The sequence below is a fragment of the Etheostoma spectabile genome, unplaced genomic scaffold (genome assembly GCF_008692095.1).
Source record: "Etheostoma spectabile isolate EspeVRDwgs_2016 unplaced genomic scaffold, UIUC_Espe_1.0 scaffold00002472, whole genome shotgun sequence".
Taxonomy (NCBI): Eukaryota; Metazoa; Chordata; class Actinopteri; order Perciformes; family Percidae; genus Etheostoma; species Etheostoma spectabile.
This window is the reverse complement of record NW_022602899.1, coordinates 15255-31143: the sequence shown is the minus strand read 5'-3', so window position 1 is coordinate 31143 and position 15889 is coordinate 15255. Positions and strand designations below refer to the sequence as shown.

General features: G+C 43.6%; 1 protein-coding gene across 1 annotated transcript in view; it reads right to left on the bottom strand.

Moving 5' to 3' along the window:
• Window positions 1-204: 204 nt before the first annotated feature.
• Window positions 205-15889, bottom strand: part of LOC116675923 (leucine-rich repeat serine/threonine-protein kinase 1-like) — a gene marked incomplete at its 3' end in the record, with an annotated part of 29330 nt that continues 13645 nt past the window's right edge. Inside the window, exons 3-4 of the mRNA XM_032507403.1 lie at window positions 2295-2466; window positions 205-388 (exon numbers count right to left, since the gene is read on the bottom strand). Of these exons, the coding sequence (XP_032363294.1) occupies window positions 205-388; window positions 2295-2466 (356 nt within the window). The remainder of the gene's footprint in view (window positions 389-2294; window positions 2467-15889) is intronic.

Below are 15889 nucleotides of genomic sequence, written 5' to 3'. Positions count from 1 at the left end.
AATAATGTTTTTGTTTTTTGGTTTGAGAATTTTGTATCAGTAAAGCAGCAAATACAAAATGTGGTCCCCACGTTACCACCGTTGCTGTGTTGGAAGTACAAAAGATGTCTGGAGTGAAACCTGTGTGTGTTGTGTGTGTGTGTGGTGTGTGTGTGTGTGTGTGTTGTGGGTGTGTGTTGGTGTGTTGTGTGTGTGTGTGTCTGCATACCTGCTTGTGCAGCAGCGTATAGCGGCAACCCGGTGATTACAGCAAACTCATTGCTGTGGATGGCGCAGTCCTTGGCATCAACATCATAGCCATGGACCAGGAGCCGGACTACGTCCAGGTGACCCTGCTGGCAAGATGTGGCTAGCATCCAGTTCAGCAAGTCTCCCCTTAAACATGGACCTGAGAGAGAGCCAATCCCAGTCAGTCAGGACACAGACACACTTTTCTTCATTAACAACCACTCAGACTGCACTGCAGAGCTGCCTTTAGTCCAGTCACCAATCTGATAGACGATATGTATTTTCATGTTTCCATGATGACCTGAGCTTGAGTTGAACCTCCAAGGTTTCCTGTCAGAAAGATATTTTTGGGCATTTTTGTTTTTTGTCATTGTTGATGAGAATGTAAAATATTATAAAGGGTCAATCTTTTTATATTCTTTCTCTCTTTTAAGCAAAATAGGCATTCACTTCTCTATTTCAAGCACCTGGTTATATATTATATTGTTACACAATAATTATACTGTAATTGTAAGCTTTAAATTACCTGTGAGTGTACATATCAGACTCAATTAATGTATCTTTGTTAAAATGATGTGTTTATATTCTCCTTTCAGTTCATTTAACTTGAAGATGAAGAAAAAAAAGGCAATATCATGTTGACTCTCCCAACAAGCTTACAACATGGTCATGCCATTGTGCCAGAGCCTTAATTAAGAGCAAGGTAATGTGTAAGGATAATGTAGAATGGTGATCTTTAAGGAAGGTAAATTATGCAGTATTTCAATAAAAAAAATTTTAAACTAAAAAAAATAAAGAAAAATCTATCTTAATCGATACTTATGACCCACTAGAAGTGTGTGGTGGTGTCTGTATCTGCAGATCTGTGTGTATGAAGTTTCTGGGTGTCAACAAAGAGCCGTTTGGCCCCATGTGGGTGTGTAACCCCCAGCCAAAAACATGCTGCAGGGTGTGCAGTCCGTTCTCATTCCCAGGTACTGCCTCTTTGCAATGTCTTTATATTATTTTTTATTTTTTTTACCTGTCTGTTTAAAATAAAGGTGTTAATAATAGTGTACATATTATTACTATTACTACTCTTATCCATTTTTTCTAATAATTCTGTATAGTCTTCTTATTCTGATGTGTGTGATTTTTTGTGAGCTGTTGTAACAAGGGAATTTCCCCAGTCTTATCTTTGTTTGACACTACTTCTCTTTTTTACACACTAGCTCTTTTGACCACTGCTGCTCTTTCTATCTCTCTCTCCTCCTCTTTCTCTCTCTCTGTCTCGTTGAGTCGGGTAGGTGGGGCCCACTTTATAACACTATGTGGTTACAAAAAGTAAGCAATAAGTCCTACATATTATACCTTTAAATCAAGACTGTCATATAGTTAGGATTGTAAACATGTCCATATGGTGTTTTTTATATGCTACAAAACATATCATGAGTATAGTGAGCAGCCAAAGGCATTTGTGCCCTGAAACTGCATAGTACCAATGACTAAATTCCAGATTTAGACAACCAGGGTTTTATACATCACACACGTAAGGAACCAATCCCGTCAATATCACAGCGTAACTATGGCAGTGTTTTTATATTGTTTAAAGCAGCAGAGAACTGAACATCCTGACTTTTAATCCCTAGTTTTGTTTTAAAAATTGAATCCTACATTTCCCACACTTCAACCCTTATTGTTTTATTAGACCCTCTTTGTCTGGTAAATGGCCATCTCTTGACCAACTCCACACTATCAGTTTGTAATGCTTTTTTTTTTGCATACATTTGTTTTTTGTCTACATTTGTATTCTCCAAGTCAAGGGTTATCTTCTCAGACTTGATATGGTTTGTCTAGAGCCATAGTGGACATTATACAACTGCTTCACGCTCTGAGAGGTGTTATCTATAACTAGTAAACTGATTGAATGCTGGAGTGCCCCTTCTTTACAGTAATTAATGTTATTTTCGTTTAGGGTTTTTAAAAACATGAACTTTAATAGCAGTAACAGTGGCAACGCAAATGTAAGCAATCAGGCCTCAGGATTTAAAAATGAACAGTATAAATCCTGAAAATTCTCCTCCTACCAGGTATGGAATCCAGCAGCTCTTTGACCAAGCTGGCATGGCCATAGTATGCTGCCAGGATGGCTGGGTTGCTGTTGGACGGCTCCTGGGGCACAGAGATATGGGCTTCTTTCAGGAGGTAACACACACTCTGCAGATCACCATGTTGAGTGGCCACACACAGGAGACGTAACTGTAACAACACATAACACACACAATGAGACATAGGTTGATAACTGGTGTTTCTGTTTTTAAAGCACTTGAAAATGCAATAATAAGGCCTCTACTATAGGCTTTGGCACAATCCCATAAAAAGAGAGCTGACGCTTCTGGAGCTGGTTTTGGTCTAATTAGAACTTTAGTTTTATTTAATAAAAGTAATCTCAAGAAATACACAGATGAATATAGCATCCATCTCACACTGTATGTTAAGTGAAGTCTGGGTCTACTTCTAAAACAACTTAAACAAGATTAGAGTTGAAACAGTTGCCGAAGTGTAAAAACTGGGATTGCCCAGATTGATGGGCCAGCGATTTCTTTCAGGCGTTACCCAGTAAAAAATTTCCAATCAGAAGATTGACAATAATGTTCAGAATATGGTATAATTCAATCCAATCCAATCCACTTTATTTATATAGCACAATTTTAACAAACACAAGGTTTCCAAAGTGCTGCACAAAATGATCATACAGAATAAATAGATAAGATTAGATTCAGATTAGATTCAACTTTATTGTCATTACATGTACAGGTACAAGGCAACGAAATGCAATAAAAGATAACACAATAAAAGCACAAATATAATAAGGTATAATAAAATAAAAACAATAAAATGCACTAGCGGCATGTGGTAAAGGTATACACATAAAATCATCACTCTACCTGGTGTTAAAAGCCAAAGAAAAGAGGTGGGTTTTAAGAAGAGTTTTAAAATGAGACAGAGAGGAGGCCTGTCTAATGTGCAGAGGCAGCCCATTCCAAAGTTTTGGAGCTGCGACGGCAAACGCACGGTCCCCCCTGAGCTTAAGCCTAGCTTTAGGCACCGTCAGGAGCAGCTGGTCAGCTGACCTGAGAGATCGGCTAGGGTTGTAGGGGTGCAGCAGCTCAGAGAGGTAAGGGGGGCCAGGCCATTCAAGGCTTTAAAAGCAATTAAAAGAATTTTAAAATGAATCCTAAAATTGACGGGCAGCCAGTGGAGTGAAGCTAAAATAGGTGAATTGTGCACATACTTGCTAGTGCCTGTTAAAAGACGTGCAGCAGCATTTTGTACAAGCTGAAGACGAGCAATGGAGGACCCGCTAGCCCCCATATAAAGTGCATTACAGTAATCCAGCCGAGTGGTCAGAAAGGCATGGATTACTGTCTCAAAGTTTTGTCTCTGAAGGACTGGTTTAATTTTTGCTAGCTGCCTTAACTGAAAAAAAGCTAGACTTCACCACTGCTTTAATCTGGCTGTCAAATTTAAGTTCTGAGTCCACTTTTACACCCAAATTTTTTACAATCGGCTTGCGATACTGCGCCAAAGAACCCAAATCAACTTGGGAGGAGGTCAGAGAAGTGCCACCAAAGACCATGACATGGTCTTTTTTTCATTAAAATTTAGAAAGTTTAAGGACATCCAAGCCTTAATGTCCTGTAGACACTGTAGCAGTGGGTTCACAGTGTTAGAATCTGATTTTTTGAGGGGGACATAAATCTGGCTGTCGTCCGCATAACTATGAAAAGAAATGCCATGTTTCCTGAGAATAGAGCCAAGTGGGAGTAGATAGAGAGAAAATAAAAGAGGGCCAAGTACCGAGCCCTGTGGAACCCCACATGAGAGAGGAGCAGTGGAGGACACCGAGTCATCAAAGCCGACACAGAAAGTCCGATGTGACAGGTAGGACCTGAACCACTCCAGTGCTGTGCCACTGACGCCCACCCACTGCTCCAAACGAGCAATCAGGATTTCATGGTCCACTGTATCAAATGCAGCAGTCATATCTAAAAGTACAAGAACAACACAGTGACCAGAGTCAGTAGCTAAAAAAAAATCATTAAAAACTCTTAAAAGTGCTGATTCTGTGCTGTGCAATGGTTTAAAACCGGATTGGAACTTTTCGAGAATTGTTTGTTCATTTAAAAAGTCCATGAGCTGGGAATATACAATCTTCTCTAAGATTTTAGAGACGAAAGGCAATCTGGAGATAGGCCTAAAATTAGACAAAATAGTAGGATCCAGCCCAGGTTTCTTTAATAAAAGGCAGCACAACTGCATGTTTAAGATTCGCAGGAACTACTCCAGAAGACAGGCTGCTGTTAATAACTGTGAGACAAGGTGGCCCAACAGTGGTAAAAATCTCCTTAAAAAATTTAGATGGGACAGTATCAGCTGGAGAACCCGAGGGCTTCAGATGACCCACAATGTCCTGCAGAAAAGGCAGGGTCACAGGCTCAAAGGTGTCAAACACAGCAGGGCAGGGGACAAACACAGAAGGGTCGGAAGCAGAAGGTGAAATAAGTGCTCTGGTAGAAGTGATTTTATCAATGAAGTAGTTAAGAAAATTCTCACACACAGCAGGAGAGGCCTCAATTAGAGTCTGTGGTGCATTCAGAGCAGAGTTGATAACTTCAAACAACACGCAGGGTTAACAACCGTTTAGAAGAACAATATCAGAAAAATATTTTCTTTTAGCCTCTTTCACAGTGGATTGGTAATGACGCCAGCAATCCCTCAGTATTTGAAAAGACACTTGCAATTTGTCCTTTCTCCACTTTCGCTCAGCTCTTCAACACTCCTGTCTGGCAGTGCGGGTAGTTCCATTCAGCCAAGGCTCTGATTTGGCTTTCTGCTGCCTGGTCTTTAATGGAGCCGCAATGTCTATAGCAGTTTGACAGGTGTCGATAAACCATAAATTAAGAGCCTCTGTATCATCACACACAGACTCGGGAATGATGCAGATCTTGCTGAAAACCGCGGAGAAGTGAGCGGCAGTGGAAGGGTTAATAACGCGACATCTGCGTGCAGCGGCGCGAGGCTTCACTGTTTGACAGTGAACAGCAGCTTCAAACAGTACAGGCATATGATCCGAGAAAAAAGGATCACAGACCACCAGGTTAAGAACAGGTAAACCATAAGATAAAACAAGATCAAGTGTGTGACCACGTTCATGTGTAGGCCCAAGTACATACTGCACAAGATTAAAAGAGTCAATGATGTTTAAAAAGTCTTGCGCCAAGAGGTTATCAGGGCAACACACATGAATGTTAACATCTCCAACAATAAGGACCCGGTCATATTTAGGCATAATGTCAGCCAAAAACACAGAAAATTCAGTTAAAAAGTGTCTGTTGTATTTGGGAGGCCGGTAGACCACAGCACACAGCACCGTGTGAGAGGGTCCCAGCTCAAACAAACTGAGTTCAAAGCTGGTGAAGAGGGACAGCGATAACTGTTTACATTTAAAGTCATTCTTAAAAACAGTCGCAATTCCTCCTCCGCGGCCAGACATCCGAGGAGAGTTAAAAAAGGAGCACTCATCAGGTAAAAGTTCAGTGAAGACACTAGACTCACCAACACTCAGCCAGGTCTCGGATATAAAGAGGAAATCCAGCTCCCGGGATATGAAGAAGTCCTTAAGAATAAATGATTTATTCGCAAGCGATCTGGCGTTTACCAGACCAAACCTGGCAAGAGCTGGCGGGTCAGGGCGACCAGCCGGCCAGGAGGCCCAACACAGAGGCCGCAGGTTCCCCAGATTTACTCCGCGCCAACGGAGACGATGATTGCAGGGTCCGCGGGGCCGGGACACCACCTCGGGGCCCACCACTGGCACCAACCACTCAGCAACAGGATCCAGCAAACGTCGAGAGGCACAAAGGCGAGGCCCCGCTCCGCATCCACCCCGATCAGGACGTACCAATCTGGCCCTCAGCCTCACGAGACAGCCACCACGCTTACCCCGGCGGCGATGCCGCTTTCGCCGCGGGAGTGGCGCTGTAGCGCGGCAGAGGTATGTCGGGATGTCAGATAGGAAAGGGGGCAAAGTTTTCTGTCCATAATAATCAAAGTTGACAAGACTTTTGGCTGATATTCTCAGATCTAGCAGCGTTTGACGATCATACACCAGCAGAGCGTTGACAGTATGTGCCACAAATGTTACAAGCAATATAAACATGAACAACAGTCGGAGCTGCTGACGGCCTGCCTCACACACTGGCGCCATCATGCCACGTCAATCAGAATCAGAATCAGAATCAGAAATACTTTATTGATCCCCGAAGGGAAACTCTGTGTTGTAGTTGCACAATATTATAAATAGTGTAGAAATACAAGAAATAAAGAAATATAAGGAATTGGATACGTACGGTATTTACATAAAGGAATGTTATTATACATTATTTACATAATTCACATAATTAAGGATTTGGAATGGTGAAAAGTTAAATAATAATAATAATAATAATAATTGTGGTATTTGAGATTGCACACATGTCAGGCCAGTGTTATTGCACAAAACAGATAATACAGATAATATTGTCCAGTTTCAACCTGTGTGTGTGTGTGTGTGTGTGTGTGTGTGTGTGTGTGTGTGTGTGTGTGTGTGTGTGTGTGTGTGTGTGTGTGTGTGTGTGTGTGTGTGTGTCAGACACTTAGAGGGAGGAGTTAAAAAGTTTGATGGCCACAGGCAGGAATGACTTCCTGTGGCGCTCTGTAGTGCATTTTGGGAGAATGAGTCTGTCACTGAAAGTGCTCCTGTGATTGAGCAACAAGCCATGGAGTGGGTGCGAGACATTGTCCAAGATGGCATGTAGTTTGGACAGCATCCTCCTCTCTGACACCCCCGACAGAGAGTCCAGATCCACCCCCACGACGTCACTGGCCTTGCGAATCAGTTTGTTGAGTCTGTTGGCGTCCGCTACCCTCAGCCTGCTGCCCCAGCATGCAACAGCAAAGAGGATAGCACTGGCCACCACAGACTCATAAAACATCTTCAGCATCGTCTGCAGATGTTGAAGGACCTCAGCCTCCTCAGAAAATAGAGACGGCTTTGGCCCTTCTGTAGAGGGCTTGAGTGTTCTTGGCCCAGTCCAGTTTATTGTCCAAGTGCACTCCCAGGTATTTGTAGTCCTCCACGATGTCCACACTGACCCCCTGGATGGAAACAGGGCTCACTGCTGCCTTGGCTCTCCTTAGATCCACCACCAGCTCCTTGGTCTTTGTCACATTGAGCTGTAGATGGTTCTGCTCACTCCATGTGACAAAGTCCCCCACCACAGCTCTGTACTCAGCCTCGTCCCCCTCGCTGATACATCAACCACAGCAGAGTCATCAGAAAACTTCTGAAGATGGCAGGACTCTGTGTGGTAGTTGAAGTCTGTGGTGTAGATGGTGAAGAGGAAGGGAGAGAGGACAGTCCCCTGCGGGGCCCCGGTGTTGCTGACCACTCTGTCTGATACACAGTGTTGCAGGCGCACATACTGTGGTCTGCCAGTCAGGTAGTCAACAATCCAGGACACGAGGGGGGGATCCACCTTCATCGCTGTCAGCTTCTCACCCAGCAGGGCCGGCCGGATGGTGTTGAAAGCACTGGAGAAGTCAAAAAACATGACCCTCACCGTGCTTGCCGGCCTGTCCAGGTGGGCGTAGATGCGGTTTGAGCAGGAAGATGATGGCGTCCTCAACTCCCAACCGGGGCTGGTAGGCGAACTGGAGGGGGTCCAGGAGAGGTCTCACCATGGGCCGCAGCTGTTCCAGAACCAGTCTCTCCAGGGTCTTCATAATGTGGGAGGTCAGTGCCACGGGTCTGTAGTCCTTGGCGTCACTGGGACGTGGCGTCTTTGGCACAGGAACGAGGCAAGATGTCTTCCACAGCATGGGGACCCTTTGGAGACTAAGGCTCAGGTTGAAGACATGGTGAAAGACTCCACATAGCTGAGAGGCACAGGCTTTGAGCACCCCAGGATGGATACCATCAGGGCTGCAGCCTTATTAGAGTGGAGTCTGGTCAGCTGTCTTCTCACCTGGTCAGCAGTGAGGCACACAGAGGCACAGGTGGGGTAGGGGAGGGGGAGTCAGGCTGGAGAGAGGTGTTAACCGGAGGGCTAGAGGAGGGGGAGGTAGGGCTCTCCTGGAAGGAGGACAAGGGACAGTGAGGGGGGGAGGGGGAAGTAGTGGGGTTGGAGGTGAGACAGCAGTTGTGTTAATGGGGGGATGGGCAGAGCAGGAGCATCAAATCTGTTAAAGAACAGATTGAGTTCGTGGCCCTGTCCAAGCTGCCTTCAACTCCTCTGCTGCCAGCTGGTCTGAAGCCAGTGATGGTCCTCATTCCGCTCCAGACTCCCTCATGTTGTTCTGCTGGAGTTTACGCTCCAGCTTCCTCCTGTACTTCTCCTTAGCCTCCCTGATCTTCACCTTCAGGTCCCCTGAATGGCCCTCACCTCCTCCCTATTCCAGCTCTGAAAGCCCTCCTCTTAGCATTCAGGATGTTCTTGATGTCCTTTGTTACCCACGGTTTGTTGTTTGGGTAACACTGAACAGTCCTTGCTGGGACAGTGCAGTCCACACAGAAGTTTATGTAATCTGAGATACACTCAGTCAGCCCATCTATGTCCTCTCCATGTGGCTCACAGAGTGCATCCCAGTCTGTCACCTCAAAACATCCTGAAGTGTCTCATAGGCCTCCTCCGACCATCTCCTCACTGTCCTTGAGGTCAGAGGTTGCCTTTTCACCAGAGGCACATAGCAGGGTTGATGTGAACCAGGTTGTGGTCGGATCTGCCCAGTGGGGGGGGGGGGAAGAGCTGTATGCGTCCCTGACATTAGCATACAGCAGGTCCAGGGTCCTCTCCTCTCTGGTATGGCAGCTCACGTACTGGGTGAAGTTAGTTAGTGTGGAGGTCATGGTGACATGGTTGAAGTCACCCGAGATCACAATGAGGGCACTCGGGTGTTGAGTCTGGAGTTGGGCAATGGCGGTGTGGGTGACGTTACACGCCGACGTCGTGTTGGCAGAGGGCGGAATGTAAACAGCAACGGCGATGGCATGTGAGATTTCACGTGGCAGATAATATGGCCGGAGTCCCACAGCGAGCAGTTCAATGTCCGGGCTACAGATACGCTGTTTAACGTAATGTGACCGGGATTACACCATCTGTTGTTAACTAGAACGGCAAGCCCCCCGCCTTTACGCTTACCGCTCTCGGTGCAGTCCCTGTCGGCCCCGAACAGTCTGAAAGCCGTTGATGGAAGACGTTGGGTCGGGAATGTCCGAGTGTAGCCAAGTCTCCGTGAAGCACATTAGACTACACTCCCTGTACTCCCGCTGACTCCGGACTAACGCTGTTAGCTCGTCCATCTTACTAGCCAGTGACCTCACATTGCCCATGATGAGAGAGGGGAGACACGGCTTAAAACTCCTTCTCCTAAGCCTTCGTTGCCTGGACCCTCTCTCTTCCCTCGCCGTTTCATTCCACCTCTGCATCCTCGATGTGTCCTCCTCCAGATTTCCGTGGGGATGTCTGTGGGCCGGGGCGCCCAAGACGGCGCCTTGTTCGGCTTCAGCGCAATCAGCTGGTCCCGAGTGTAAACAAAGCGGGCATTAAGTTGCTTCGCGACGGTGCCATGGCTTTCCAAAATTCTCCCAACTCGCATAATTTGGGAGAGTGTAGTAAAGTTGTGACTTAGTGTCTGGAAGTCACACACGTAAGAAACAAAAAAAAGACGGTTGAAAAGAAACAAAAAAGACAATTAAAGTTAAAGTAAGAAGACTGAAGACGGAGCAACTACAACAGGCTGCATGCACGTTGGCGCATGCGCACATTACTACTTAATCAATCATGGAATCACCTTCATGCATGAATCATGCATCAAATTACATTGCATATATTTGTTGTCATTTCAGACTTAATGCAGTGTACTTGTTGCATTGCCTCTTGGGAATTCTTTGTACTGCTTGAACTCCTACTGTTGATTGAACAGACATCAACAGTAGGCATGTTGTTGTAAAAGCATGTTGTTGAAAGAATTAGAAACCAACAACATTGACTCTTTGATTATTTAGTGTTGGGGAGTTATGGAACACATGTATCGGCGTTACCTATTTAGAATACTAATTATGAGTAACTGTATTCCGTTACAGTTACAATTTAAATAGTTGGTATTTATCATGCTAAGCTAACCTTAGTATGAGCAGTTGCACAGGACAGTTAGCATGAACATCATCATTAGCATATGGGCTTGCATCAATGAACACATGGTTTGTCATTTTATTTCAGTTCATTTAAGTACTAGTCAAGATTAGAAATCATGGTTTGATAAATACAACACATACACAATTAATTTCAAGTCATTTGGGTTGAAGTTGCAAACAGGAAGTGACAGAGTCTGAAGTAATTTACAGAGGGGAAGACCTGGAATGGTCCAAGTGTCAGCCAGTACAGAGGGGTATTTTAGAGGTAAAGTTCTGGTTTGAGAAGCTTGTAACATTTCATTTTTAATGCTATAGTTATAGTCATTTTGGTGAATTAACATAATGGTGTTTAATTGATTTCCAATTAACTTTGGTTTGTCTTGTAGGAGGGGCTTCTGGTATAAAGGAAGGAGGCCAAGGCTCCTCAGGGGAGAACAGCTTTGGCCTGGAAGGGTGCAGGTGCTAGAGCCCAATAGTCAGAGGCTAATATAGCTTTTTATCTTGTTTAATATCATTTTGTGATGATAAATTGAATAGTTAGTATTTATTTTGAATTTTTTTATATATATATTTTTGCAATAAGTCACCCTTGCAATACTGCACTTCCATGTGATTGATGAAGAAATAAATCGAAGCACCAGGTGAAGAGCTCCTGAGTCCATTTCTCCTCCTTCCACCATTGGGCTAAACATTACAGTTACACTGTTGAAATCAATGGATTAAATGACGATATTATATATCTAAATACATTAAGGCAACTCCTTGCATTTCCCAGAAACCCCAATATGAAATACCCAAAAATGAGCTTTTTGCATTACCACTGATAGAGGTGAGATGGAGCCAGAACTGGCACAAAAGAGCCAGGGCAGGAATGTGTTTCTATCTTGAAAACTCAAACTTCAGATTAAAGAAAAAACAGGGAGAAGACATATAACTGCAGTGCAACCTCTGCTTGATAGCAACCAACCTCCATTCATTCTCCAAATAACGCCACCTCCAACCTGAAGCATCTTTTTTTGTGACCAAATGTTTTTACGTCAAGATTACAAACAATTACAAACAATATGCTGAGACATGAGAATGTGTGGCGGGAAGGAGAGAAACAACATGAAGGCCGCAGCCTCAAAAACATCACCACACACACACACACACACACACACACACACACAACCACACACACACACACACACACACCATGCACACACAAGCAGACACACACAGACAGAAACAAGACAAGGGATCAAACTATGAAGGTAAATATGGTGCAAATTGTGAGAGCGCGTAGATGCGATTTGAGAGCTTGTAGAAAAAAATCTGTACTCGTGTTTTGAGCTAACGCTAGCTTTCATGCTACATAAATGAGCCGGACAGAGTTGTCCCTCATCTGGCGATAGAAACCCTGCTGTCCCGGCCGTCCTGTTGGCTCAGAGCTCCACAGGTACAATTAGTTTTGCACCAAACGTGTTGCAAAAAGTTGTTGCAAAAGTTGAGTGCTGACTCGCCGCTGTGTGATGCGAGAGGAAAACACTGCAGTGACAGATTTGAGAGGTTGTCATCACTGAGTTGTAGTGTACTGGAAAAGTGACTCAAATGAAGAAGAAAAAAAAACAAGTATAGAATTTTTTCTACAAGCTCTCAAATCATATTCTACAAGCGCTCACATCGCATCTACGAGTTCAATTTTAGTTGTTCGAGCTTTCAAATCATATTCTACAAGTGCTCACATCAAATCTACGAGTTCAATTTTAGTTGTTCGAGCTCTCAAATCATATTCTACAAGTGCTCACATTGCATCTACGAGTACAGATTTTTTTTACAAGCTCTCAAGTCATATTTTACAAGTGCTCATATCGCATCTACGCGCTCTCACATTTGCACCATATTTACCTTCTTATCAAACACATGCTCAAAATGAAGCAAGAAGGCTGCAGCACCAGCCTACAGCATGGCCTTCAAAGAGTTAGCAATGCTGTACCAAGTGTTCAAAGGTTTTTCTGTGGCGTACATTTCTGACCGCATGTTTTTTAGTTTTAGAGAGCTGAAGGAGTGACATTTGATCGTTCAGAATCCAAATAACATTGACAGTAACAGGTACAGTGCATTAATCAGGGCAGATATTTTGGATGCAATATTGTTGAAGAACTGACCAACAGGAGAGTAATCCCGAACATATGAAGATAAGTGCCCCTAGCAATCAGTGGGCAGAAAGTGCATGAAGGGTAATTACTTTCCAGTGGTGCATTTTTATGGGGGTGAGATATGTCCAATGAATAAAATTATTGTGAATCTGCTGATGGTCTGGATTACGTGATACTTCTGGGATGACAGACCATGCCAGTCAAGATTGTTGCTCAGGTCTGGACAATCACGTTCGCAATAGAAGGGCAGTGCGGCCAGATATAACCAAAAACTGATAAAGGTGGATACCCTACCACAGGTTTTGGTTGCATAGTAAATCATTTCCAAATAGGACGGATGTGCAGCAAAACTCTGCCAGGGGACCCAGCTACCTAAGTGCTGATCTTAATTGAAGGTAAAAGAAAAATGAAGAAAGTGGCAGACTGAATGCGTTTTATAGGTTTGAAAAAGGTAAACAAGCCAACTCGCTAAAGATGTCTTTTAGATAATGAATCCTCCTCTGTTCCATTGTAGGGCTGTTATAGGCCTCCCACCAACCAGGAGTGCCGCATTGTTGAATAAAGGGGAAAATGTGTGCCAGTGATTGATATATGGCAATATTGTTCAGCCAACCAAAGTTTGATGGAATGAGAGATAATGGGGCCAAAGTGTAGCTGATACTGTTTATTAGAGATATTGGCAAAGAGGACATCACAGAGTGACCGAGGTTCTGTCATAGCACTTTCTAAGGTACGCCAGCAAACAGACGTACCTGAATTGAGCCAGGAAAGAAGGGGCCTTAACACAAAAGACCAAAAATATTGTTTAAAGTTGGGAACTGAAAGACTGACATACTCTTTCCTCCTCTTTGTATGTAATGTCTGTATCATCACTGCGCTGTATTTTTATGAACTATGATATTCTGGCCATGGCCACCGTGGCGGCCGTGATAGCAAAGTTACCAGCGGAAAACACTGGTGCAAAAATAAACGGCTGCGTCACTGAACAATTTAAAAAAACTTTAGACATATGTCAGAAGTGTGGACCGGCGCCGCTGTGTGGAGGAGGGGCTGCGGGGAGACTAAGAGGAGAGATCCAACACAGGCACAGCTTTACAGAAGATATGAGTCATGTAACGCAAAATTAAACCATATTGATACAACAACATTGCAGTGGAGGCAAGGATATTCGGTGCACCGTGTGACCTAGAGTAAAATTTTACTTGCGCCCTAGAGCCCTGTGAGCTATAGACACTACCTAGCACTGGTCACTGCTGTTGTCTGAAAACCAACACAGACGGGAAAAAAAATTGCGTATACTAGTAAACTGGTAACCTTGAGACCGACGTATAGCCGACTGCTATCTATTGAATTTTCCTCACATTACGCTGTCCTCTGTGACTGTCTACATCTAGAAACTAAGATGCGCGGTGGAGGGAACAACTGACTGGCTCATGATCAGACAGTGGTTTACGGAGCGGTAGATGGGCTTTGCAAAAAAAAAAACGAAACGTTCTATGAAATGACTATTTAAAATATCACTCGATCATGCAAATTTGATGTGGGTAGTCAAAATCGTGGTTGTGATTAAAATTCCATCAATTGTGAAACCTATGAATAGCTTTGTATTCTATGCAAAAAAGGTATAAAGGCTTAAGCCGCTACAATTGTAGGCCAGTTTAACATGCAACTCCTTTTTACAATACGCTGTATGTGTGGGGGGGGGTCCTGTTGCGTTTCTCTTTCAATTAAGGGGTCCTTGGCTTAAAAAACATGGTAGACCCCTGCTGTAGATACACACATACTAGGTTACGCTGCCCCTGGTGGAGATCCCAAATGAACAAAACTGTAATACCGCTGTACTAGCTTGTATAACAACAATCAACAACAACAACAAAAACATAATGGGGCATCTCTAGTAAAACTAATCTCATGATTTCTGTTGGAACTGTGTTGAGCGTCAATGAAAACTTCAGACTTAAAGAGAAGTGGACACATTCTCCCTGCTTACGTCTCCAACATAAATAAAGGTAATAAAATGAGTTCTATTGTTCAGTGATCAAAGGGGAACTGGTTTTCAGGTTTTATGCTCCTTCCTTTGAATGCCAATTTGGTCCATGACGCCAGAGATAAGGAAAGCCATTACATTTTCTATTTCTTTTAAACCGGTCTACAGCATAGAACACTTTCACCAAATGTATCACACATTGTGTGGGTGATAACACTAAGGTCGGATGAACAATCAGTTGACTGAAATTTGTTCCAAAACAGGACAACCTAACCACTTGAAGCAGGCTCAATTAGTCTGATAGTGTGAGCTTGTATTGACCTTTATGGAACTGCTTTAGCCCCAACTGGTTTGTTGGGTTCATTTAAATCAGGTGTAGGACTTTAATGCCTACCTTTTTAGCATGGTTTATGGAAAGGGAATGTGGGAAGGATGCATTTCCAAATAAAGACATCAACAGCAGCAGATCCAAACACTCCTCGTAACCCAACAAACACAGAGCCCTGCACCACTGCAGGGAACACTCTGTATCTCTAAAAAATTTCAACTATGACACAGGAAAGAAGAAAAGAAAAAAAACTTATTTTGGAGAACCCCATGTCCAAGAGTTTTTTGGTAAATGAGCTACAGGCTGATGTCACCATAACATCAAAAGCAATCAGATCAATGAGAATGACATAAACAGCAAAGTCTTTTTTTAACTCATACCCAAATAAAGATTAAGTGTCCTTGCAAACAAATGAAAATAGAATGATTCAAGTCACAAAGCTTCCTTTGCCTTTTTTCTTATTTTCTTTAAGAAGCATGACTTTAAACTTTATTTCAGACCCAGGGGGATCCATATTAACACTAATGACTAACACTAGAGCAACAGAACTTGAAGAAGAGTACCACTTTGTCTCTGAGTTGATTGTCTGAGAATTATTCCCCTGCAAAATTTATGCACACACATATTTAGAATTAGAAAATGTGTACCCAGTGTGCAATTTAACTTATTGGATCAGCAACGGGCACCGGCTTGGGCTGGTTGCTCCTCTTTTTGAGTCTGACTTTACTGTGGTTCAAGATTGTTAGTTAATCCCACTAAATGGGAGGAATGACTTTAGGAAGGAAATTTGGTTGCAAGAGTTACAATTCCAGTGAAATGTAATCCCATCAGCTCCTTCAATTTGAGCAGGATTAATCAGAAAGCAGAGTGTGTGTGAGTGTGTGTGTGTGTGTGTGTGTGTGTGTGTGTGTGTGGTAGGTGGCAGCAAAGCCGAATCTGGGTCTAACTCTGCCACACTAATTTGCTATGTACATAGTAATCAAAGTACAAAC